We start from the raw sequence: 26,573 nt of genomic DNA, 5'->3' as shown, positions 1-26,573 counted from the left end.
CACACACAATACAATTTAGAGGATTATTCACCTTTTTGCACTTTATCACAGAGCAAATACACCTCATCCCCGCCTTTTACAGAACCGGCAGTCTTATCCATGCGAGAAATTCGCAGGTTTGAAGCCCCTGGAGATTCTACAAAGAATGCATGTACAACAAAGTGAGAATGAGCCATAAGATACAGGCGATATGTAGCATTTATTACACTGCGGGGACAGGGCTTTGTGCAGAATGTGGGTAATACATTCAACTGCAGCATGCATCATGTTACAGTCACCTGGTAGGAATGCTGCATTGGTAAACATAAGCATTACTATACTGTAGTTAATTTAACACAATATGAGAGAAACATTAGGAGGGTGGGATGTGCATTTTGAAAAGTTAGGGTGAGTTATGGGAAGGTATTTATCAAAGTGTCACAGCTGCAAAACGTGGGTAAAACAAATACAACTTTTTTTTTTGTTTGCACCAGTTTGCCTGGAATTAGTGAAAAACGGACAATTCAGAACCTCCCAAAAGTAAGTTATATAAAGCAACACATATATTGTAACAGCAACAAGGTGCATAGAAACATGTAACACGTAACAGGAACAAGGTGCATAGAAACATGTAACACGTAACAGGAACAAGGTGCATAGAAACATGTAACACGTAACAAGGTGCATAGAAACATGTAACACGTAACAAGGTGCATAGAAACATGTAACACGTAACAAGGTGCATAGAAACATGTAACACGTAACAAGGTGCATAGAAACATGTAACACGTAACAGGAACAAGGTGCATAGAAAAATGTAACAAGGTGCATAGAAACATGTAACACGTAACAAGGTGCATAGAAACATGCAACACGTAACAGCAACAAGGTGCATAGAAACATGTAACAAGGTGCATAGAAACATGTAACACGTAACAGGAACAAGGTGCATAGAAACATGTAACACGTAACAGCAACAAGGTGCATAGAAAAATGTACAGTAACACGTAACAGCAACAAGGTGCATAGAAACATGTAACACATAACAGAAACAAGGTGCATAGAAACATGTAACACGTAACAAGGTGCATAGAAACATGTTACACGTAACAAGGTGCATATAAACATGTTACACGTAACAGGAGCAAGGTGCATAGAAACATGTAACACGTAACAGGAACAAGGTGCATAGAAAATGTAACACGTAACAGGAACAAGGTGCATAGAAACATGTAACACGTAACAGGAACAAGGTGCATAGAAACATGCAACACGTAACAGCAACAAGGTGCATAGAAACATGCAACACGTAACAGCAACAAGGTGCATAGAAACATGTAATACATAACAGCAACAAGGTGCATAGAAACATGTAACACGTAACAGCAACACGGTGCATAGAAACATGTAACACGTAACAGCAACAAGGTGCATAGAAACATGTAATACATAACAGCAACAAGGTGCATAGAAACATGTAACACGTAACAGCAACAAGGTGCATAGAAACATGTAACACGTAACAGCAACACGGTGCATAGAAACATGTAACATGTAACAAGGTGCATATAAACATGGAACACGTAACAGGAACAAGGTGCATAGAAACATGTAACACGTAACAGGAACAAGGTGCATAGAAACATGTAACACGTAACAGCAACAAGGTGCATAGAAAATGTAACACGTAACACGTGTACGTCCAGGAATTCAGCAGATGTTGGACATTGGATGGCACTGCACAGGCTGACCAGGGAGCAGCTTATGTTTGTTAAAGAGGCAATCCAAGCAATATCCTGTGTGTGTGTGTGTAATAAATCAGTTCTCCAGAAGGCCAATTAGATAACTTACTGAATTAAAAAATATTATTATTCACCTCGTAATGCCATTTTTAATGCGTTTTACTATACTGAGCATCCTTTGATTTCTATAGCAGGCTTTAGCACACTTCCCCTCCAGTGCAAGATCATTGTAACACTTTCCTGTGTGTGATAATTTGTTGCCAATATTCCCAGCAGTTTAAGCGGCAAACTGTAACAATAGGTAATGTTACCTTAGTAATAGAAGGATACATTGTAGTTGCCGAGTTACACTGACTGAAGGATTGATTGAAACGGAAAGGCAGCCATTTAAAGAGCCCTGGGAAGCGGGATCTTTTCCGATTGATCACAGGAGAACATATCGATCGGCAGCTTAGGAAATTCATTTTTAATAACAGGTAATCAAATGCTGCATTTATTAAAACAAAAGAAGTTATTTACTTATTTTTACTGCCGCTTGGATTGCCTTTTTCAGAACTAATACTTGTAACTACTTTACCAGCCACAAAGTGTCAGTAAATCCCTGAACAAACTGTGGTTACAGATGAGACTAAAGATCTAGCCTGCCATGAACTAATATGTATGATATTCCACAACTACTGTATTCCTTTAAATCTAATGATGTTTAAATATAAGATGTTTAAGGGGTTATTCATTAAAGTGCAATAGTGCAGATTGGGCACTTCTGCACAAAAACTCCAATTGACATACAGTATGTCTTTTCAACCTCATCTACTACAGCACGTAACTAGGAAGGTGCCTTCCCCATGTACAGTAACTAGAAAGGTGCCTTCCCCATGCTGTCGTACAAAGCTGAACTCTTCGGTAGCATATTGCATGCTTACAGGGGGGGATGTGACTTCTGCCTCAACTATGGGGAGTTAAGCAATGCCTAGAGGTATATGCACTGATCAGGCCATTACCATGTGGGTTTGGTTTGGCAATGAAACGGATTCAGCCTGTGCAGACTTTTGCAATGGAATGAATCAATTAGACACTGGATGTGGCTGTGGTTTCCTGTCTACTGTGGGATGCGGCTCCTAGCACAAACTCTGCTAATTATGGCTTTTTTACGGGGTTTTCCCTCCAAGGACCAAAGTGAACGGTATGGTAGTGACATGTTTAAGGTGTTACATCTGGCTGATTAATGCCCTTTTGTACCCAATTTGACATGTATACGTATTGTTAAAACATGTTGAAGTTGTTTTGTAAACATGGTGAGTGGAGACTTTGGAAGGGTCGAGTTCGTCTGGCTCCTCCCTTGTGTGTGATGTCAGTGTGTGTCCAACAAGAGTTTGCGCAGGCAAAGGCTCCATCTCTCCCCCTTTCCTTATACAGTAATTATTGGCTCTCTGGCAAGGGTAGGGTGGACGACGGCTAAATAACACACTTGATTGACAAACACTTCACCATTCAGAGATCCCCAAGAAATGCAACTTGTAATAAACTTTCAAAAAAGATGTGGAAACCTCGCTCAAAACCCCAAATATATATAGCTGTGTGCCGCCTGGGAATGGGTAGGATAATTCAGAATAGGTGTACTATGTTGTCTAGACAAGGCACACAAAGAAGGTCCCAAATAAAGGCGCACTGCAAACCAAGATAATGATATATTACGGTCAAAAAAGTGCGGCTGAATATTAGCATTTTAAATAAAATTTATTAGTAAACATAGTAGTAAAATAAAATATAGATCCTAGTTCAAGAGAATAGGATATATATGGTGTCCCCTAAGATGGAGTTCTGTGTGTAAGATAGTGGTGTGTTGAAAATATACATAGGAGGCACCTATATACCCAGATATTTGATATCTACACACAGGATATACCACAATCCAGGTGTATCCACACTTTGACTCTATTTACTGGATATACTAAAAACCAGTTACACACAGAACTCCATCTTAGGGGACACCATATATATCCTATTCTCTTGAACTAGGATCTATATTTTATTTTACTACTATGTTTACTAATAAATTTTATTTTAAATGCTAATATTCAGCCGCACTTTTTTGACCGTGATATATCATTATCTTGGTTTGCAGTGCGCCTTTATTTGGGACCTTCTTTGTGTGCCTTGTCTAGACAACATAGTACACCTATTCTAAATTGTAATAAACTTTGATATAATAAAAGGGAGATGGAAGAGGGGACATGAGCTCTCGCATCAGCCTATCAATGCAGAGTAATGTCTGGTGCAACAGGGAAAGTTTAATGGGCACAAAAGCATAGAAAGGACAGACTCCCTCTGATTGCATTCTGTGCGTGTGATAATGTAATGGTGACAGATATTAAAATACTTTAATAAAGAATTATAAAAAAAAAGGTATATAGATTGGTAAATAGGTCTTCGGCCAATCAGAAGGCAACATGGACGTATATAAATAATATACAAATATAAAAGTGTAGCAGATAAGTAAGCACACTTTGGCTGAATTACGAATGGGTACATATCATGTTAGCACAGCCCCATCGTTTCAGCCAGACAGCAAGAAATATTGTTATACCAGGTTGGTATAGTGGGGGATTAGGTAGTTGGAATAGTACAACCCCAACTACCTCATCCCAACAGTTTTGACAATAACACTTATGGTCTATAGGTCGTGGAAATAGACTTGCTGTTGGTTGAACAGAAATTAGATCAGTGTTGTTTAAATATCTCTTCTCAACCATATTACTGATACAATAGTATCTGATATTGCTCTGATATTCCTGGCTTATAGTGAGCAAAATAGAAAATTGCCACTACTATGTCAGAAAACAAAGTATCAATTTGTCAGTGTGATAAACTTAGTATTCTGCATTAAAAGAACACACACGGCTGCTAAATTCATATGATCCCCCGGATGCCCACTCCCTCAGAGGGGGTAGGGCTGCCTCTTCGTTATAGTATCCGTTATCGAGGACACAGCAGTAACCAGTATACCAAGGGGATCTGATAGTAGTCAATATTATAGGTGCACTTATGAGCAATTACTAAAGTGTCCTTAGTAAGATGTACTCATATGGCATAGGCCATGTGACAACATTAATATTGGTCACGGAGTCACTAGCAAAGGCTCAGTGTGCTGAGCATCGAGTGTAGATCTGTATAGTGCCCAGTATAACTGCATTGGACCAATAAACGGTTATTATGATGGGTCCCGGATATACGGAGGTACACCACCGGGTAATCGGCAGGCGGTAATTTCCCAGCACATGGTAGTGAGACCTCAAAAACAGTCAGGATGTTAGTATGTCAAGTCGTGAGCTATCTGCTAGGGAATATACTGTGTGCCAGAAAAGCCACCTGTGCGTATACTGGGAAATTACCGCCTACCGAGCAACCTGTGGTGTTCCTCAGTATCTGGGACCTATCATACACCCGTATTTGGCCCCATGTAGTTATACATATCTACACTCCTGGAAAACCGGCGCGGATCAAACGCAGTATTTCAGGGAGAGAGTCAGCTGGAGAAACCCCGCGAGGACCGAAACAACTCCGCAGTCGGGACATGACAGGAAATTGTGCATCTATTGCTGGGTGGTGAGGGTTTCTTTTCTGGAATTCTCTGTGCCAAGTGTATAGAACGTAGTTCATCTTTCTACAAGGAATTTTAGTTGTTTTTTTCCCCTCTCTTTTAAAAACATACCAAGCTGGGATTACGCATTGTCTCAAAAAACATTCACATGAAAAAAAAATCTGTTATATATTCAGTTTGCACATTCGAAGGCAGATGTTTCACCAAAGCTAAGCGGGGTAATTTTTCCTGTCAAAAGGAAACCGAGAACGGAGTAAAAAAACAAATAATTTTCCTAATGCCGTCCCTGAAATATTGGTGCAGGCGTGAAGTTTGGTCTGACTTTCTCTTTCAGCATGTCTGGAAAGCACTCCGTAAAATAAATCTCTCGATGACTCATTTTCTGATTATCTTTGTGCCCGTGATGTGTATTAAAAATTCCACTCTCTTCCCCCCCTCCAAGTGCATCAGAGCTGTGCTGTGTTACTGCCTCTCAATCCTGCTGCTCAAAGCTTCGGAAGAATGAGATGGGGGTTTCGAACCATGTGCCCAATGGTGCTTCAGTTTCAGGTCATGTACATTGCAAGAGGGTGAATGGGGGTGACCTTCTCAGAATTAGACTGGTTTAAGACAGTTGTGCTTTGTGTTCTGCAGACTTCCCAAACCATGAATATAGAACAAATACACACCTTTGTTACATATCTCCTTTCTATTCCAAAGCACATTACATTTGCACTGCAAGCGCATTCATGCAGCCATGTCCGAGGTACATTCCAAGCAGCACATATCTGGTACTATAGGTTATGTATGCAAAGATGTACAAAGACGATTTGATATTGAATAGGGACCAGAGAGGGACTGAGCCACCTGTGCTGAAGCAGCGATATCCTGAAAACCTGACCTGTTGCTGACTGGAGTTGGCCACCCCTGGTCTAACCAATACAAACTACATGAAAAGTATTGTGGGGCACATTGTATCATGATGACCAGTATGGGAAAGTGGGTACACAATAAGGTTGATACATTAACATGTAGCCTTCACTTACTGCTGTCATGGATGGGTTCTGAAATGACTGGTTTTAAAGGCAGGGTGTAGGCTCCGGTGCTGTCGGGCAGGTAGGCAGTAAATCGGAGGCGAACAATGCTCAGATCCATAGCCTTCTTCAGCTCTTTCACCTCCTGTTCGATCTTTTTCTCTTCCAGTTCTGTTGAAGGAAAAGTACATTGTAATCTAGAGCAAAACCAGTAAGAGGAATAGAATGTCTGGTAACTTCAACTCTTCTGTACTAAAAGGACCAGCAGTGCACTGCCAAACAATACATGCCAGCAGCTACGCACTGCTTTTCTGCTCATCTCAAACACAGAAATCTGAGGGCAAGTACATAACGGACACTAAATATGTATGATGCACAGTATAGGATGCAGGAATCCAATCTTCCATCAGCTGAATTGACATATAAATGTGCAAAGGACGACTTCTATTAGTAGTACGGCCAAAAGAAGACATTCCTGGCGTCTGCAGTTTGCAGAGTTTGGCCCAGATGGGAGTGAAGATGTGCTAAAGCGTAGAACAATTTAGTGAATCTGGGCCTTTGTGTTGCCATGATAAAAAATACTTATCCACTTAAAATGTAAAGATCGAAAATAAATGAATCCCTTATTTCTTACTCAAGACAAATTTCGGAATGTTTGCTACAGTGATTCACATACTTGAAGAATGGCCTTTAGAAAAACATGGTCCCAGATAACTTGCTGTCACACAAATTTTTAAACTAGTAAGATGTAATCATATCGCAACCTGCGTGTAAGGAAGTGTTTCTTTTCTGTCTATGCAAGCGTTGTGGAAAATCAGAATGCGATTAGCTGAAGTGGATTCCAAGCAACTGCCTGAGCCCCGTTACCATGAGTGAATATGGGATATTACAACCAACTCTCTGAATGAGCAAAAGAACCTTCTCAGACGGCAGAATCCATGTGTCAGACACCAACCTGTATGTGTGTTGCTCTACATTCAAGATATTTCCATGATCCAACACCTGTGTGGTTGGTGCTTCTTGGAGCCTCCCATAGCAACAGTCATTTGAGATCCAAAGCACACACAGTAGCAAAAATAAAGTGTATAATACATCATCCAAATTGAAAAATGTATGTTATGCCTGATGAAGGTCCATTTGGTAAGGAAGCCTCAATACACATGTATGCAGATGACACAATCCTATATGCACACAGCCCAAACTACAAATCTGAATCTCATCCTGAGAGTACACACATAGCCCCACCCCCTCCCAACACTGCCCACAATTTTCAATTTGGCCCAGTACCTGAAGAGATTATACAAGCGCTCCTCAAACTAAAACTAAGCAGCCAATGTGGACCCGACGTACTACAATCTAGGTTCCTACGACTTGGTGCCCCAGCCATTGCCAAACAAATTGCGTCCATAGTCAACTCTATCCTGTCTGCAGGCCATATCCCTAAGACCTGGAAAACTGCCAGAGTTGTCCGAATCTTCAAAAGTGGGGACAAAAACACTGTCTCAAACTACAGGCCAATCTCACTTATCCCAATTCTATCCAAAGTCATGGAAAAAATGTGTCCACTCCCAATTAAGCGATTTCTATACCAAGACAAATTTCCCTAGCCAATTCCAATCTGGGTTTCGTCCCAAACATTCCACCGTAACTACCCTGCTAAAAGTTTGCAATGAAATCTAGTGTGGAATGTAACGGGGACAACTCACTGGTGCAGTATTCCTAGATTTTGCAAAGGCTTTTGACACAGTTGATCATGCTATCCTGCTTAACAAACTCCAGAGCTCTGGAATAGGGAAACATGCTTTAAACTGGTTTCAGTCCTACCTATCAGGAAGATCCCAACCTGTGTCCATCTCAGGCTCTAATTCCAACCCCCTGGATATCACCTGTGGTGTCCCGCAAGGCTCTGATCTTCCCACAGCTTGTAAGGAAGCCTCAATACACATGTATGCAGATGACACAATCCTATATGCACACAGCCATAACCTCTCTGACCTTCAACACATACTTCAGTCTGACTTTTTGAGACTCGAAAACTGGATTTCTCAAAACAAACTGTTTTTAAACACTGACAAGACTGTAACAATGGTATTTGGGACCAAGACTAAATTTGTAAAGCTTCCAGTGACTGAGCTCCAGATTAGAACCAACGCTAACACCACCCTAACCCCTGTCACTAGTTTTAAATACCTGGGCTTATGGTTTGACTCCCACTTAACATTCGGGATGCACATTGATACCCTGACAACCAAGACCTATGCCAAACTAGGGGTACTTTACAGGAACAAATCCTCCCTAAGTCTCCTGGTCAGAAAGCGTATCGCACAGCAGATGCTAATGCCAATTATTGACTATGGAGACATAATATATGGCTCGGCTCCTCAAACCCACCTTAGCAAACTTGACACCCTCTACAATTCAATTTGTCGTTTTGTTCTCCAATGCAACTACAACACACATCACTGCGAAATGCTCAAAGAACTAGATTGGTCAACACTAGAGTCTAGGCGCAAAGTTCACCTTTCCTGTCTTGCCTTCAAATTCTTCATGGGCAAGCTACCCAGCTACCTGAACAAGCTCCTCACCCCTATCACTTGCAGCACTTATCACCTGAGATCAGACTCCAAAAGACTATTCATGGTCCCAAGGCTCAACAAAGTATCCGGACGTTCCTCCTTCTCCTTCCGCGCACCCCAAAACTGGAACAACCTACCAGAGACTCTCACATCCACCACCAGTTTACGTTCTTTCAAATCTAAGGCTGTCTCACATTTTAATCTGGTCTGTAACTGTTTCATACGCTCATAATATATATTTTCTTTAACTGTGCACGCAATGTCTTGTATATAATGTATACCCTGTTCATTTATGTAACTGTATTTGTAACCATGTATTATTTGTTTTACTCTGTGCCCAGGACATACTTGAAAACGAGAGGTAACTCTCAATGTAATACTTCCTGGTAAAATATTTTATAAATAAATAAATGTAACTATACACTTTATTTTTGCCAATTTGTGCGCTCTGGATTTTATTACATATATTGGACAGAATTGGGTAAACTGTGTCAGAGCTGCAAGCCACACAGCAGCTCTTCCGGGTTATAAACCTACCGGCAATGCCTTGGTTCACCCTACGGGTTCTTAGTATCTGCTGCCTCATCTTTTCTTTCAAGATCTCGAGCTGGCTCTTCTTGGTGACATGGACAATGCCCAGGTTGTTAAACCTGAAGAAAACAGGTGAGGAGGACTTAAAGGAGAGAAAAGGAGGCTCTACGAAGAATGAAAGAGGTTTCCTTCATAAAGTATAACAAAGACCAACTAAAAAATCAGCATCACTAATCTGTATAGTAAATACTTAAATCACCACAACATATGGAAATAATGGTAAATATTTATCACAGGCCATTTATTTCATTATGCTTTGGGTTGTTGCACTATTTTTTAAATGAACCAACTTCAGATGAGGAGTTTGGGACACAAATATCCCCTATTTACACAATGACTGAATTTGTACATCTTGTGATAATATTTATTGGACCAAAAAAAAAAAGAGAAGTATTTATACATGTTGCTACATATGAGCCTGCTCTGTTTCAAATAGAAATTGAAGGTGGTTTAGGAGAGCTACATTTTCACATTATACAGGAGTAGATTTATATTTTGAGTGATTCTTGGGGAGAAATGTATGTTTGTTGCTAGTTTGTGATACTTTTCAGTGGAACATGATAGGCCTCCATAGATGTACAGGTAGTTGTGACATTTTGAAAACTTGCATGCAACTACAAATACCTTTTTCTCGTGTCCTTTAGTCAAGTGGCTTTTTAGATCTCACATTAAACTCTGAAGTTGGTACAGTATATTAAAGGCACCTCAGTTGGCAACCAAACACTTCTCAAAGACTATCACAGCTGCTAGAAGTCAGCACTACACAGAGGAGAAGCACACTGATCTCCAAGCTTACTCAGACGGTTTAATCCAACGGTAACAGGGTAATGCAGTTGATGTGGTCTACTTAGATTTTGCAAAGGCTTTTGATACGGTTTCACACAAGAGGTTGGTGTACAAAATAAAGAAAATTGGACTCAGTAATAATATATGCACCTGGATTGAAAACTGGTTAAAGGACAGACAACAGAGGGTTGTCATAAATGGAACTTTTTCAGGTTGGGCTAAAGTCGTGAGTGGAGTACCTCAGGGATCGGTACTGGGACCTCTGCTTTTTAACTTGTTTATTAATGACCTTGAGGTTGGGATCGAGAGCAAAGTCTCCATCTTTGCTGATGATACTAAATTGTGTAAGGTAATAGAATCAGAGCAGGATGTAATTTCTCTTCAGAAGGACTTGGAGACTGGAAACGTGGGCAGGTAAATGGCAAATGAGGTTTATTACAGATAAATGTAAGGTTATTCATTTGGGATGCAAGAATAAAAAGGCGACTTACAAATTAAATTGGAGATATATTGGGGGAATCCTTGATGGAGAATAATTTAGGAGTGCTTGTAGACTGCAGGCTTAGCAATAGTGCCCAATGTCATGCAGTAGCTGCAAAGGCAAACAAGATCTTATCTTGCATCAAACGGGCAATGGATGGAAGGGAAGTAAACATAATTATGCCCCTTCACAAAGCATTAGTAAGACCACACCTTGAATATGGAGTACAATTTTGGACACCAATCCTAAGAAAAGACATTATGGAACTAGAGAGAGTGCAGAGAAGAGCCACCAAATTAATAAAGGGGATGGACAATCTAACTTATGAGGAGAGGCTAGCTAAATTAGATTTATTTACATTAGAAAAGAGGCGTCTAAGAGGGGATATGATAACTATATACAAATATATTCGGGGACAATAGAAGGAGCTTTCAAAAGAACTATTCATCCCACGGGCAGTACTAAGGACTCGGGGCCATCCCTTAAGGTTGGAGGAAAGGAAATATTCCCCAGCAACAAAGGAAAGGGTTCTTTACAGTAAGGGCAGTTAAAATGTGGAATTCATTACCCATGGAGACTGTGATGGCAGATACAATAGATTTGTTCAAAAAAAGGTTGGACATCTTCTTAGATGGGAAAGGTATATAGGGATATACCAAATAAGTATACGTGGGAAGGATGTTGATCCAGGGATTAATCCGATTGCCAATTCTTGGAGTCAGGAAGGAATTAATTTTTCCCCTTAATGGGGTTTTTTGTTTGCCTTCCTCTGGATCAATAAGCAAGTATAGATATAGGATAAAGTATCTGTTGTCTAAATTTAGCATAGGTTGAATTTGATGGACCTATGTCTTTTTTCAACCTCATCTTCTATGTAACTATGTATGTAACTTGGGGCAGTCAAGTATCAGAGTGCGATCTGCTGCAGAACATATCAAATTGACCTGTACACCCTCATGGACCAAATACCCTGTATGGAGCCTTTAAGGTTCTATGCAAGATATAGCTAAAAAACATAAATAAAACACATACTGTAGCTAGTAAGAGAGAGGGAGAGAGAGATTTTATAGATGGCAATCACAAAACCAATAACAGATTTACAAATGCAGTGCTATGTTTCACTGAAGAACAACCATTAGTGACACATCGTGGGGAACGCCCAAGAAGAAAGTAATGGCAGAGCAATTTTTGTCATACTGTACATACTGTGCTGTCATGTCCTGGGGTCCCACCGTCGTTACATAACTTCCAACCTCAGTGGCATTCTTGCCCACCAGGCTGTGCGCATGATACCTTGGAGGGTCTGTGTGTGTTACCAGATCCACTTCAATCTTTGCCATGCCAATATAATTAAAGATCTGGAAAGAGAAGCAGAAACTCGTCAAACAAATACTCTGCAGCATCAGACTGAGGCTTGCATGAAGGGAAATGGGGAAAATGTTCATTCAAAAATGTGAATTTATTTCTTTCATTTAAGGTTGGTAGATTGTAATCTTTTTGCAATAGATTTTTTTGATACCCCTATATGATTGTTGGAATGTTTATTAATCGTAAAATCATTGAAACACACAATCGCCCCTCCTTGTTTTATTCCCCACTTCTATTTGAAAATTATTTTGATAAATATTTGAAGCTTACGATACATTTTATTTTCCCATATTGGTTGTTTTTATTTACAAAATATGAACACATTTGATATCTAAAATACGAAATAAAACGGTATCAAAGCTACTTACACAGAATAATCTTTTTTTACTGCATAGCTAGGATTTCTGTAACAGATGTATTGAGATCTGCTTAATTTCTTCCTAGACAGGCAACAGGCGAATATCACCTACCCCTTTTGCTACTTGGTACTGTATCCTTATGCCAAATTACTGAGTAAAGTGGCCATTAAATGCTTAGAAGTTTATAGCTTTATTCAAAGTGGCATAGGGATGTCATTGAGCTTTAATTCTGAAAAGGTCTTACACCTAAGTGCTCAGTTTCCCATTTGTCCCCCCTGACAATTGTTTTGCCGTGTCTGAAAATAGGAACAAGTATTGTATGTTTAACCCATTTTCTCTGGCAAACACGTTTGGAGTCGTGTCTTTCATATGGATTTAACTATGTGTAACACCAGTTGAGACCCTACTCACTTTAACAGTAGGATAGGTTTTCTTTCCCTTCTCGCTGGACGCTCCGGGCAGCCCTCCATGAGATGGTCCTTCGCATATATAGCGAAAGCGGAATCCGCGCTACGAGACGCAAACACAAAGTCACGTTACACGGGTTTCCACAGGACCAGAAATATATAGGACTTTCACCTGTTATTTCCAATTATCGCCCAAAAAAGAATGAGGACTGGAAATGGAAACACAACCTAAACTAAATGTAATGACATCGCTGGTCTCTAGTTAATGGTTTGTACGGTGGTGGTAGCTGTGGAGTGGTAAGAATGACTAGGCTACCAGAACAAAGAGTACGGAGCTCGACCATGATGGACCTCAGCAATTCTCTGCTTCTATAATAAAGAGAGCCTGCCCCCATCTTCTTGGCTCAGCCAGCAGAAGGTTCCCGCTAAAAGATAACGAGCCTTATTTACCAAGACGTGATGACCCATAAAACACCCTCCGTGCTGGAAGGTAAGCTTATGGCTCCATTCAATGAAACGTTCTGTAAGAGGCCAGATTGACTAAACCGTGCAGCAAGGTGTCTTATGAAGTATCACTGTGTAGGAACGATGGATTTAGTTGACATCATATTTATCAAAAGTAAAAGGTCAAAGATGACTTGTAATTATCAAACTGGTTCCCAACTCACGACAAAAAGCAATTAGCTAAATACTTTCCTTTTCAAGCAATCAAGAGAGGTTTGAGTTTCAAACCATTAGACCAGTAGTGGCTAACATGTGCCCTGATTACAGATAATAACTGATATGCAAGAACCACATCTAAGGCCATCTGGGGTGCCCAATACATTTAACTGGATATCGACCTTCCCATTCCTGGAACTTTATGTACAATCTGCTTACTTCCCATGACAGGTGGAAGACAAGCAAGATGCAGAATAGGATTTCCGGTTTGTGATTCGTGCACCTACCTGCTTAGGCTGCTCAATGATTGAAAGGACTGGGCCATTCACTAGAAAGAGAAGAAAAAAAATCACATAAGCACCCACTCCATTTGCTCCTTTAAAAAAAAAAATAGCAGGTGGCAGATTGGTAATAAAGTGAAAGAACTTGGGCATGCAACATCTTGTGAAACATCAGAAAAAAAACATGTACAGCAAAGATAAGTAAGGGCATATTCACTAAGCAGTACTCTGCCATCAAATGATTTCCAGCACTAGAAGACACCTTCAATTAGATAAGTCATTAGGTGTCTTTGGGTGCTGGAAGGTGTTCTATGGTATAGCACAGCTGCATAAATATGTCACAATAGTTACCATGCTGAAGTCAGATGCTTGAACTTGATCGACACGTCTTTCCCCCCCCCCCCCCACACAATCATCTACTATCATTATTTACTTACGTGACTCCAGCCCAGGATCTTTGATGTCCATCATAGGTGAAGGATAATTGACATCATCCTCATCATCATCATCATCCACCTTAATCACATACTATTGGGAGAAACAACAAGAGGCAGGTCTCATCAGCACGAGCAAAGCATGTGATCAGAATGCAATAGCCTGTCACTTCCGGTAAGGCGATATTCACCAAGAATGAGAGTAGGGGTTCTAAGTCTCTCAAAACATTAGGGAACACGTCCTAAACACCCCGGTATGGAGCCAGTCTATTTTTCTTCAGAGGAACAAGGGGAGGTGTTTATCTCTAAAAGTGTGGTCACACTTTGTATATAACAGCCACAAGGAAAAGAGAAGACAGCACACTACCCCAAATAAAGTAACACTCACAATTCGTAGGACAGTATCCAATTCACTTGAGATGGTACCCGTGGATCGTGAAAAAAACGTTGCGTCTATTTGTAAAGCAACAGGTCACATTATAATGCGACATTTCAGGCCCATACACGTACTTTCATCAGGTAAGTGCACATTTGTGTTCACATAAGTGCACATTAAGTGTTCACTTACCTGATGAAAGTCTGTGTATGGGCCTGAAATGTCGCATCGTAGTGTGACCTGTTCCTTTACAAATAAAGGTAATGTTTTTTCACCATCTATGTGTACCGTCTAAAGTGAATTGGATACTCTCCTACGAATTGTGAGTGTTACTTTATTTTGGGGTAGTGTGTTGTTCTAATCCTTACAGCCATAAGTCGCTCGTGTTGGAAGGATGGGTCAAAACATAGTTTGCAGTTTAACCACTTCACTGCCCAGGTCTGTAATGCATTGCAGGACACTGGCCGCAGAATGGTTCAGTAACTAACAAAATGTCACAGAGTATGCAATCTAGGGTTTCCTATGGGCCGGCAAGTGTTCCCATCTTGCGATGTGTTAAATGTATATAATTAAACATTCTGCTTAGTAATCCTGGAAAACAGATCAGCTCCACTCAAATGAATAGGACTAAACTGGCCAGGAACACGCAAAGCAACGTCCCAGCATCTCTAACTAAGGGCCGGAGAATCCAGTTAGCCAGATTCACCTATTACTGGGCCGCTGGCCCACTGTCCCACCCTGAACTACACAGACTTAATAATGTTTCCTCCACAAATTCTTTACAGGATGTTTATTTACATGCTCAACTTTCACACCGTGACATTCGAGCACACCACACAATATGAATGTGTGGCCTTTCAGCGCACCTCCAAATGTCTTCGTTTCAAGGCCCCTACTCATCTGAGGCAGAATGAAAGCCAACACAGTGTAAAAACAGGATGTAGTGAAGAGGGTTTCTCCGAGAGCAAGATATGAACATCTTATGAATCACGGCTGACTGAACACATTACGTACAGTCTTAATTCACAGTATTACGGGTACTGACAAGCAGTGAAGACGTCACCGACCATTGCACTACACCGACTGTGTTTGCTTGTGGCTTCAATACCTATACCACGGACCTTAGTGATCCGTGTCCACGGCTGTACTGCTTTTATGTGCTGCCGTTAACCCACGGTTTTTGAAGTACCGACGCGGACTAAGATACGCTGCGGGATGGACGGTGAAGGAGAGAGGGGTTTCTCTCTGATTCGGGGCTTTTTCTGCTTGGTGCGATACACATCTAACACCTGTCCCGAGAGGGGTCTGTTGATGAGGCGTCTGCTCCGGGAAGGATTGATAGGGCCATTGCATGAGGGGCCACCTCCCGCAAGGAGAAAAGACGCTATCCGAAGTTGATCCGAAGGTGTCCAGTCGACGACACTGCTCCTGATCCGCTCGCTTGGCCGGTGTTCGGAAACCCGTGTGTTTATACATGATATGTTTATGACCATCTGATTTTATGTACGCAGAACACTTACTCTTTAATAATATAAAATGTACCTATACCTACTTTACTATGAGCGTTTTGCGCTGGGTTTTTCTTGTCATTAATATCTTCACTAAATGGCTGCCTTTCAGTTCCAAATCAATCCTTCAGCCAGTGTAACTCAGCAGCTACAATGTATTCTTATATTACTAAGGTAGCATTATCCATTGTTACAGTTTGCAGCTGAAACTGCTGGGAATATTGGCAATTTATTATCACAAACAGGTATGTGTTACAAAGATCTTGCACTGCTGGGAAAATTTTTAAACCCTTCTATAGAAATCAAAGGATTATCAGTATATTAAAACTCATTAAAAATGGGATTGAGTTGAATAATAATTTTTTTTTTTAAAAAGTAGCATCGAATACTACAGAACTGATCTATTTAAAAACCAAAAAAACACACATGTAGGATATTGCTGGGATTGATCCTTTAATGCTTTCACTAGAGAGGCCCGCAACACATTGCTGTGCAATGCATGCAAGCCCCCGCTGGCATAAGGGGTTAACCTATGCAGTCCTGTGATGATGGTATAGTATTTAGCATTTACAAAAACGTGCATGTCCCGCATGGTGTATGTAAAACTGCACGATTTGCCATATAAAGTGCTGCAGTAGGTGTAATGCAGGCAAAAGAGTAAAGGCATTAAATAGGTCACATTTCAGACAGCTGACGGGTTAGTTCAAGGCGTTACATTCTAAAAAGTGTTCAGATACTTACTGGATTGTACATCCTTTCTGTTTTCAAGGCAGACATCAGGAATAAGTGTTCTAATCCTCCTCCCTCTGCTGGGTTAGAGTCTCAAGGAAAAGATCCAGTCCCTGGGAAACGGCAAGTTGTAGATTTAAAAGGCTACTCGTATGCAAATACCCCAGTCAGCGTGAGCTTTACACTCAGGTACATCAGTGCAGAGTATCCCAGTACCACTGCTTAATGATAATGAGCCTCTTGCCCATGCAGGCAGACTGGCGGAGAGAATAAAGCTAGACTCACTACTACATCCCCCAACAGGAAACTGGCCAGGCTGATATCCGAAGAGAAGGCGAGGGGAATGCAGCAGGCAGGGAGGGAAAGGTACAGGGTGCGTAGGGTGACACAGGAGGGTGGGGATGGGGGTGGGGGGGATGTGAAGAGCCCCAGGAAAGTTGGAGCAGTATTGGAAAGTCCCTAAAATACCAGCCCTGCGAGAAGTGACTTCAAAGTCACATGGCCAAGAAAGGCCCGCCTACTTTAAGGCAGGAAGCAAAACCTCCAGTTTAATGTATCTGCTACAGTAAGCAGTGCAGGGAATGCAGCGCAGAACAGCCAGGGACAAAATCAGGGAGACGTGAGGGTTGTGTGTGTGTGTGTATATAGGTGTGTGTATGTGTATATATGAGTATGTGTGTGTGTGTATGTGTATATATGAGTGTGTGTGTGTGTGTGTGTGTGTGTGTGTGTGTGTGTGTATATATATATATATTTTTTTTTATATTGTGTGCGTTTGTGTGTGTATGCATATGTATCTATATACCACAGCATATATATTTATATTTATATTATTATTATTATGTGCAGAGGTCAAGATGTGATCATACTACAGGCCTGCCTGCTCTCACTAATTTTGATTTGGTCGACTAATTTGTAGCATCAGGACTTCAATGGAATCTCAAATAAAAATCAGCACTTTTCCATTAAAATGCATCATTTTTATCCACATCTTACAGATGTTGCTCCATGGCGTGACATCTCTAACACTAGAGAGTACGGCGTACAGCTTATTTTTATTCACAATAGTATTAACATTTAAAAATATATATACTGTATATATTTCTATTTTTGGAGCACAAATATTCTATAAACCTTTCTAAAATGAGGTTGAAGGCTCTATGCATTATTGTTTAGCAGGTTTAACATTTCTTGCAATCATGCACAGCACTACTACTTTTTTTTTGTAACAATCTTTTTCTTTTATTGGCAACAACAAATACAGACATGAGTACAGTGATGTCATAGGCACATGGCAACATTGCTTATCTGGGTTCGACAAGGTGTTGGCCAATAGAGTAGGCGCTGAAAAGAGGGGGGGGGAGCGAGAAGGGGTGGGGGGGAGTGGGAACCAGGGGGAAGGGGAAGCAGACAAACAGGGGGCTGGGGGGGAAATGGGGCGGGGTGGGGGAAGGGGTTTCGGGGAGTACTACTACTTTTTAAGAAAGAACTCCTGCAATATTCTGAGGAAACCTAACACCAGAACAGTTACCAGGTGCAACCATACAAACTAAAGAATATTAAACGGAGGCTTTAAAATCATTTACTTCCTAGGGCTATATAATGTCCTCTTAGAGTATAATGATTGTAACCTCTCTTTATTATGGCTTAACCCGCCAGAGATACAATATCTGCTTGGAATTCTAACGTGGATAGGAAATGGAACTCACAGCTGGGAGTGAATAACACAAACTGGTACTTTTCCACCAAATGCAAGGTCAGCGGGATTTATGCAATATGGAGAAAGTGGTGGAGACGTGGAACCTATCAATGGAGCTGCCTCATACTCTTTTTACATAGGTGAGATGCAGGGGGTCTACAGGGACCCCCTACTTCCCAAGATACTTATTGTGTCAACGGTACAGCTCAATTCAAGGGAAAACAAAATGGAGGTTTAAATCCCCCGCGTGTCACGTGCCAATGGGTAGAGATTTTATATGAACCCTCGTGACGTGGGAGATTTGTCTCGATTTTGTTTTCCCTGGAGGGGACTGTACCAGTGGCACTTGCCCCGGTAAGTATCTCAGAAAGCAGTGGGTCCCCGGAGATCCCCGCTTCCTATACATGTTAAAAAGAAAGAAAGGTATTCTAGAACAGGGGTGGGTAACCATCAGGTAAGGCATTCAGGATATCCCTGCTTCAGCACAGGTTGCTCAGTCTTCTAACATTATACAGTCTTCGACTGAGCCACCTGTGCTGAAGCAGGGATATCCTGAACGCCTGATCTGTTGGTGGCCCTTGGGGACTGGAGTTGCCCAACATTGGCCTAGGCGGAACTGCTCCTCTAAGTTAGAAATATTACCATTAATAACCCAACTGTCTGATGGTTACTGAAAAGTCCCTTTTGAAAAGCACTGTAAGAATCGGTCCCATTGTTTAACTTCCCAGCCTTCTTCTCAGATAAGAAGTTGAGGAACATGTTGATACAGCAATATTTATTCTTTGGAAATTGGTTTCAAAAGTAAGCAGTGTTTTTATATCAAGTATATTGCCTGGAGCCTCGGGCGGCTCATACCTCAGCGCAGCTCACTGCCAGCTCTACTATTTCAGAAGACATTTTCCGACCTAGGAAGACGCCAAACAGCAGGGGCGGCCAACGCCAGTCCTCAAGAGCTACCAGCAGGTCAGGTTTTCAGGGTATCCCCATTTCAGCACCGGTGGCTGAATCAGTGACTCAGTCTTCGCTGAAGCAGGGATAGCCTGAAAACCTGTCCTGTTGGTAGCTCTTGAGGACTGGCGTTGGCTCCCCCTGTCCTAAAGTTTAACAACTTGAATGGGCCATAGGGGTTGCTGGAAGGTGACTTATAGCACAGGGCAGCGTAGTAAATGTGAGCCAGTGTGCTGTACGGTACATTACGGGATTTTTGCCATTGGACTTTTCGTGGTTAGCTTTCATTCCCAAATTTGCAACTTGAACTTATCTTTTACTATGAAACTGATATTAAAAGTTACAGTAATTGGATGGGTGAAAGCTTCATTGTAATACAACTCTGATACATTTTGTTAAATGGGAAATCTCGCCACCAAAACTTGTCAGCACCATGCTTTTATTTTGCAAAAAAATAATGTCCTTAGAACCCAAATAGTCTACATTCAGGTCTACGTCTCAAACCAGCGCCTTGCCATTTTTCACACTGACGTAAAATGTAAGACACCGAGCAAATGACTAGAAATCATATGAACTAGGTAGATTTTGGCACAGATTGGTGAGAACGAGTGGCTCAGTGAGTAAAGACACTGACTCTGTAAACATTGTCACTGGGTTTCAAATCAGGGGAACCTGGTTCAATTCCCGTCACTTTATCTCCTTGTGCCTCAGGCACAAAGATCACAGATTGTAAGCAGGTCAATAAACACAAAAAGAATACAAATGAAAAATGACGCTTTTTGCATAACGCGTCCTCCAAAATTGCCTTCAAAGAAGAAAAAAAAAGCACATTGTGTTTTCATCGACCCAAAATCTAAAAACTCTAAGCAGATATCTCTGGAGTATGTGTAAATGATAGAGCATACAAAACATATCAAGAAAAAAATCTTTTTGGAAAAATAGAGACTGAAGAACTTATATAATATGGACTATATCTTAGAATCCATTAGAATCCCACGTTGCCATTATAATCAACCACATGCAGCTCTTATCATCTAAGATCTGACTCCAAAAGACTGTTCATGGGCCCAATGGTTCAGCAAAGTATCCGGCCACTTCTCCTCTTACCGTGCACCCCAAAACTGAAACAGTCTACCGGAGACTCTCACAGCCGCCACCAATCTGCGCTCTTTCAAAACTAAAGCCGTCTCACATTTTAATCTGGCCTGTAACTGTTATATACGCCTATAATATGTATTATCTAACGGTGTATGCAATGTCTTGTATATAATGTACTGTATAACCCTTTTCACTTGTTGTAACTATGTATTTCTAACCATGTATTTGTCATTATAACTCTGTGCCCAGGACATACTTGAAAACGAGAGGTAATTTCTCAGTGTATTACTTCCTGGTAAAACATTTGATAAATAAATAAAATATAGCAGCCATCATTATATGCAAAACTTTATCTATTGATGCTGCTGCCTTTCATATTGTTATCTGACTCACTGCACTACTGATACATAAAAGAGGCATCCAGGAAGTTCCAACATACCCAGAGATGTGCGGTGTACATAGTACATTATTGCATTATTCTGCCCATATGCAAAGCATTTCCTACTTATGTCTGAGCCACAGTGGGGATTTCTTTTTATGGGTTGTGATAAAACGGTGCTGAAAATTACAGGTGGGCGGGAAGAAAAAAAAATCCAGCGTTTATTCAAAAGGGCAAATATGCATTTAGTGTCGCTAAATCTATACTGAAACAACTGTTGTAGAGTCCCTGGGCCTCTTTATATAGAGAAAACAGAAAAAAAAATATTCCTGGGTCAGGGGACATTCCTGAAGCAGCTTTTCTATGACACGATAAAGCTGTTTTTTTTTTTTTAGATTCACGTCCACAGCTTTTGTGGGATGTTATACACATATATAAATATATTGATGAACCGAGCTCAGTACCAGACATGATGGTCTCACAAATTACCATGATCACGGAAGCTGTTTACGACGCACAAGTGTCATATGTTACAGTGCAATATATTGCAATTTCGGTGTATGTTGAAATGTGGGACTTATGCAACCTTTCAAATAAATGCTTTTTCTTGCAATTCTTTTGTCATTTCTAAACATCAAAATCAAGCAAAAAAAAAAAAAAAACATATCCAAATGATATGTTAATCTGTGACATTTTGATGCATAGATAATTCTGAACAAATACTGTACGGTGAAACCGCCGGATAGTTTTGCACCAAAGTGCATGCTGTTTTCAGGTGGTTTTGCACGGACAGTAACAGAGTTTAAGGCCTAGGACCCCATGTCACAGATTCTCATGCAAACTTTCAAAAATGTATATTGTCCCACAGATATAGCATTTATGTGACATAGGAAAACACAGACAGTTGCGCAATGAATAAATGGCGCATTTCAGCCGGGGCAGAATTAAGCAATCTTCAAACAAATGCGCATCAAGTTTCCAGTATTTCTAGGGTTGCCAGGTGTTCAGTATTCATCTGGACTGTCCTGTATTTGGACACTGTCCAGTAAAAAATGAGAGGTAATACTGGACATGTATGTGTATACTGGTATTACCTCTCTGACCATAGTGACCTGACCGGCTTGGGGGGCTGCGAGATTTTCCAGAGGAGGGAGAGAACAGGGCTGTTGCTAGGGGGCTGGGCTCCTACATACTGATTGGCTGCGGTTGGGTAATGCAGTCAATCAGGAGGTCACATCACACCTTTCACCATTGTGTCCAGTATTTTTGGAGAAGCCTCCTAGCAACCCTAAATATTTAAAAAAATCACAGTATTAGTTTGCCTTTCAGGAGAAAACCCCCCTGAAGTGCTCTATGGTATGGACAAAGGCAATTTGCTCATAAATTAATGCTCAGAGAAGAATTGTAGTCCTGTGACACCATTGTAACAAGGGGCCTATTGTACCAAGTATGCTTTCACCTTCAATTTAGGAGGATGCAAAAGGAGGAGTTAGAGCAGGGGTGTGCAAACTTTTCAGTTTGCGCCCCCCTATCTGCGATTCCCCTGCTCGTGCCCTCCCCCCCACCCCCCTACCCGCTCTTGGGTTTTGGCGACGTCATGGTGTCATGTGATGTTGCGTTGCCATTTGACGCCACGTTGTCATGGTGACGCATCGCCGAAGAGCCAGCTGAGAGCAGGTAAGGCTGCGGTCCCAGTAACGCCCCGCCGGGCGCGCGTGTCACAGCGCTAACCGCGATCTGCGGTCTGTGAGGAGAGGAGAATCTTGCGACGGGAGGGGGCTTGGTCGGGGATTTGCGGGGGCGTGGCTATTACATCACGCGGCTGGTTCGCCCTCATTGGGTGAACCGCCGGTGGGGGCGTGGCCACGGCTCCGTCGCTAGGAGTAAACTCAATTTTATTGAGTTGGGAAAAACCCTGCCGCACGGCGCGGCTGCACCTTCTGCGTGACGGTGCGTACTGGGCCCAGCCCCATTGAGGGACGGTGCTTACACGCACAGTGCTTACACGCACAGTGCACGCCGCGCCGTGCGCACAGGCTGTACTGGGACCGCAGCCTAAGGGAGTTACAGAGGCACTACGCCTCCCCTGGCATCTAATCTAAATGCCTTGGGGAAGAGCGCGGGGCCTCTACAAGCGCCTGCACCCCCCCTGAGTTAAAAGACACAAATAATATTGGAGGTGTATCAAATTCAGAATCTCTGCTCTCCATTATTTCAATCTTTCTTAGCGTACAAAACTATGCAGGTACATGGTGGATGAAGCCTCGCTGGACAATACTTTTCTTCAATGGTGAGAAATATTTATCAACAACCCAACATTTGATGAAGCCACAAACTACATCAATATACGGATCCAGTCACTTTTTTTTTATAGCCTTGATAGTATTACAAATACTGAATTAGAGCCAAGCGTTGTGGGTCCCTCTGGCCTCCAAGAGGGTTTACCCACTCCCAAAGAACTGACATTACTGTGTACGCCCATCCTCTTCCACCAGGTCCAACCTACTGCACTTCTCAGATTTCTATACTCTCACCCAGGTAAAAGTCAGGACTAGAGATGAGAGCGGAACTGTCAAAATCCGTGATGCGGAATTTCCCGAGCCTTCCATTCAAAATACATTCTGCGCTGTAAAATCCGTGATAGGACTGTTCCAGTTTCAACCCGTGCGGATAAAAAAAAACCATTGGATACAATCCACGGGTGGATTTTAAGACTGTAACCAGCGCATCAGATTCTTAAAATCCACCAGCAGATTGCCGAATCAGAGGGTTTAATTGTCCGCGGTAAAAAAACAAAACCCGAAAACTAATCACCCCTTTTGAGATTGATCCGCAGACCAAAAGGAACCGACGAATCAGCGGCGGATCCAAATCCGCCCATCTCTGGTCAGGACCACTCTCCAGCACACACCTCCCCCCCACCCCCCATATAATAATAATATATACCTGAGCTGTTAACCCCTTCGCTGCCTAGCTCAGCTGGCAGCGAAGGGGTTACAAGTTTGTATCTTCTCCTTGCCTCATACCAATTGCCAACATGTATCCATTGCTACTGCACAACTATCAGGATTGCAACACTGATATGATAATAACACTGTGCATTTGGGATCTCAGGGAGCAGCAGGAGACCTCAGGCCCCGTGGGACTCATCCCTCCCCATATGTACTGTCTGCAACTGAGCATGCAAGAGCTGTGCCGAAAGTTGACTCACCTGTGGTCCCACAGAGGCCCAGCACTGACAGGCAGCGAGTGTCCCAGTCCTGGACTAACAGCGGAGGGAAGGTCCCAGCCAGTTACCTGCTGCTCGCTGTCCAGTGGGAAAGTCCCTAATGGTCCCAAATAGGGGAATTCCATTGACGTCTGCGAATACCCCGCCCCTTCCAACTTAGACCACAAGCTGGTTGGCTGACTGGTTGACTTGTCCCGCCTCCTCCAGCGATGGTAACCAATAGCTGGGAAGCCGTGCAGGCTGCAGCTGGCATGGGTGTGGCATGGCGTGCCAGCTGTGTCTGAATACACACAGTGTGCAAGCTTTACAAGCACTCCAACATTGGGCACATGAACATGGGCACACTTCAGTTCTCTCTGCATATGCCAGTGAACATTTCCTATGGAGACTCCTTAATAAATGCAGCTTCCTACTCAACTTAATTTGACCAAAACATTTTTTTGTGCACATCCTGTATTTTCTCTCTCAGACCAGTTCATTCATTAGCTAAAGTTTTTCTTATAATTTGATATAATTTTTTTTAAATATTCAAATAAATAAGTACATACATGTTTGCCTTTAAATAATAACAAATATACTGTTGCATTGCATGACTACTCTACAATCATATTTAAGGCAATAGTCCCTGCCCTAAAAAGCATACAATCTAATATGTCTAAGGCACATAGCAAAAAAGTGATTCCTCAGGTCCCAAGGAGATAATATATTAAAACTGACCTGTTATTAAAATGTTAAAAATGACAATAGAATAAATACAAATTAAAAGTCAACTCTGTTTTAAAGCTAAAACAATAATAAAATAAATAAAACCATATATGGCCATAACCAATTAAATATGTGTAGGTTTTAGTAAAACAAGTGAATACAATTCAATGAATAAAGATAAACAAGATATTCAGTCAAACCAAGTTACGGTTGGTCTCATACTCATCCTAATGAAAAAAATGAGTTCATGTTTATACAAATTATTACATATCTTATAGAATTAGTGAGAGAGTGCTACAATATTGGGGTTCTTTCTCCTTTACAGTTGTTATAGCCTTCTTGCCCCATAAGCACCCTCACATTCCCATCACTATACAATATACCAAGCTGTAGCGGGGGGGGGGGGGGGGGGGGTTCTCCCTAGTTTGTCTCCATATCTTATAAGGACCAATTAAAACATTGGAACATTATCTGCATGCTGCGCGCGGTAACACTGCATACTTTTCTATGCGGAAGCCTTGCAGAAATAACGCACTAAGTGCTCTGTGTGTCTCTATAGTCCAGTGATTCTTGCTTACTACGCTGTACACCTCCAATGCCTAATGATATGATTTTCAATAGAGAATAAATAGTAACAGTGTAACAGTAATACCATGGATCTGTGTATAGCCAATTGGACACAGCAGCAATCCCCCCCAAATTAGCACTCTTTTTCTTGACCTCTACTATGCCAGAAGTCCGTCAGAACAGAGTGCCACTGGACTTCTGGCACCACGACCATGTGAACCCTTCAGTAGCAATCACATGGTGTTGACCGTCCCCTAGGGAAGTGAAAGGGGCTCCGGTTCTGATCCGGTCCTGTTCACCATACTGCTCTAAAAAAAAACCCGTCAAAACACCCAAATGCATAATATACCAAGGATGGCACACCGTACCGATGCCCGTGCCGTACTGGGTATGCCAAGGACAACAAAAAGGTTACGTACCCGTAGCAGAGAAGACAATTGGAGAAATATATTTTTGCCATAAATATACACATTTAGAGACAATACCTATAGCTGCAAAAATGCATATGTCCAGATGTGTCTAATTCTGTGTGCGGACTTTCATCCATCTTTATCAGAGACCATCCCACTTTCAGAAAATGTCTCAAGACTTGGCTCTTTCAACTCGCCTTTCCGAAACCCGATTGATTCTTCGACTCTACCTTTGCAGCGTTTAAAATGCGCATAGGAGCAGGGTTCTGTGTATGCGCTAAACATTGACATTGAGATCGATACAGATATTTCATTATTGCACAATACAGCATGCCTGCCACCTAACTCCAGTTTATCCGTGTGATAATGATCCAGTTCTGGTTTTGTTGTCCCAATCTGTTAGCCACATTGGTATAATAGTTTAAGATCGGCCTGGATCATTATCACAGAGTAGAAGTAGTGTAGAGTTATTACCAGAAAGACGCCAAAGGAGACAACAGAGGCCTCACACTGGGGTTATGCCGTGGTCTAAAATAATCTAGTTGTCTTAAAGGAAATCTAGTAATCTATTTTACATGTATAACACCCTTTTCATGCTATATCATTCTTTTACATAAACAAATGACACTCAATTATCAGGTTACACA

The 26,573-nt window shown here is 41.6% G+C and overlaps 1 protein-coding gene across 3 annotated transcripts in view; it reads right to left on the bottom strand.

Moving 5' to 3' along the window:
• Positions 1-24,361, bottom strand: part of NFKB2 (nuclear factor kappa B subunit 2) — a 56,784-nt gene extending 32,423 nt beyond the window's left edge. For 2 of the 3 annotated variants that reach the window (XM_075610702.1, XM_075610704.1), the window contains exons 1-9: positions 24,227-24,361; positions 16,904-17,004; positions 14,282-14,372; positions 13,851-13,891; positions 12,908-13,006; positions 11,976-12,127; positions 9,449-9,561; positions 6,348-6,506; positions 32-136 (exon numbers count right to left, since the gene is read on the bottom strand). In XM_075610702.1, the coding sequence (XP_075466817.1) occupies positions 32-136; positions 6,348-6,506; positions 9,449-9,561; positions 11,976-12,127; positions 12,908-13,006; positions 13,851-13,891; positions 14,282-14,372; positions 16,904-16,939 (796 nt within the window). In that variant the 5' untranslated portion in view covers positions 16,940-17,004; positions 24,227-24,361. Of the gene's footprint in view, positions 1-31; positions 137-6,347; positions 6,507-9,448; positions 9,562-11,975; positions 12,128-12,907; positions 13,007-13,850; positions 13,892-14,281; positions 14,373-16,903; positions 17,005-17,176; positions 17,331-24,226 lie in introns of those variants that run through there. The other variant, XM_075610703.1, reaches the window with a different exon arrangement.
• Positions 24,362-26,573: the final 2,212 nt, after the last annotated feature.

The sequence above is a fragment of the Ascaphus truei genome, chromosome 8, assembly GCF_040206685.1.
Source record: "Ascaphus truei isolate aAscTru1 chromosome 8, aAscTru1.hap1, whole genome shotgun sequence".
Taxonomy (NCBI): Eukaryota; Metazoa; Chordata; class Amphibia; order Anura; family Ascaphidae; genus Ascaphus; species Ascaphus truei.
The sequence above is the reverse complement of the archived record's forward strand: the minus strand, read 5'-3'. Positions and strand labels throughout refer to the sequence as shown.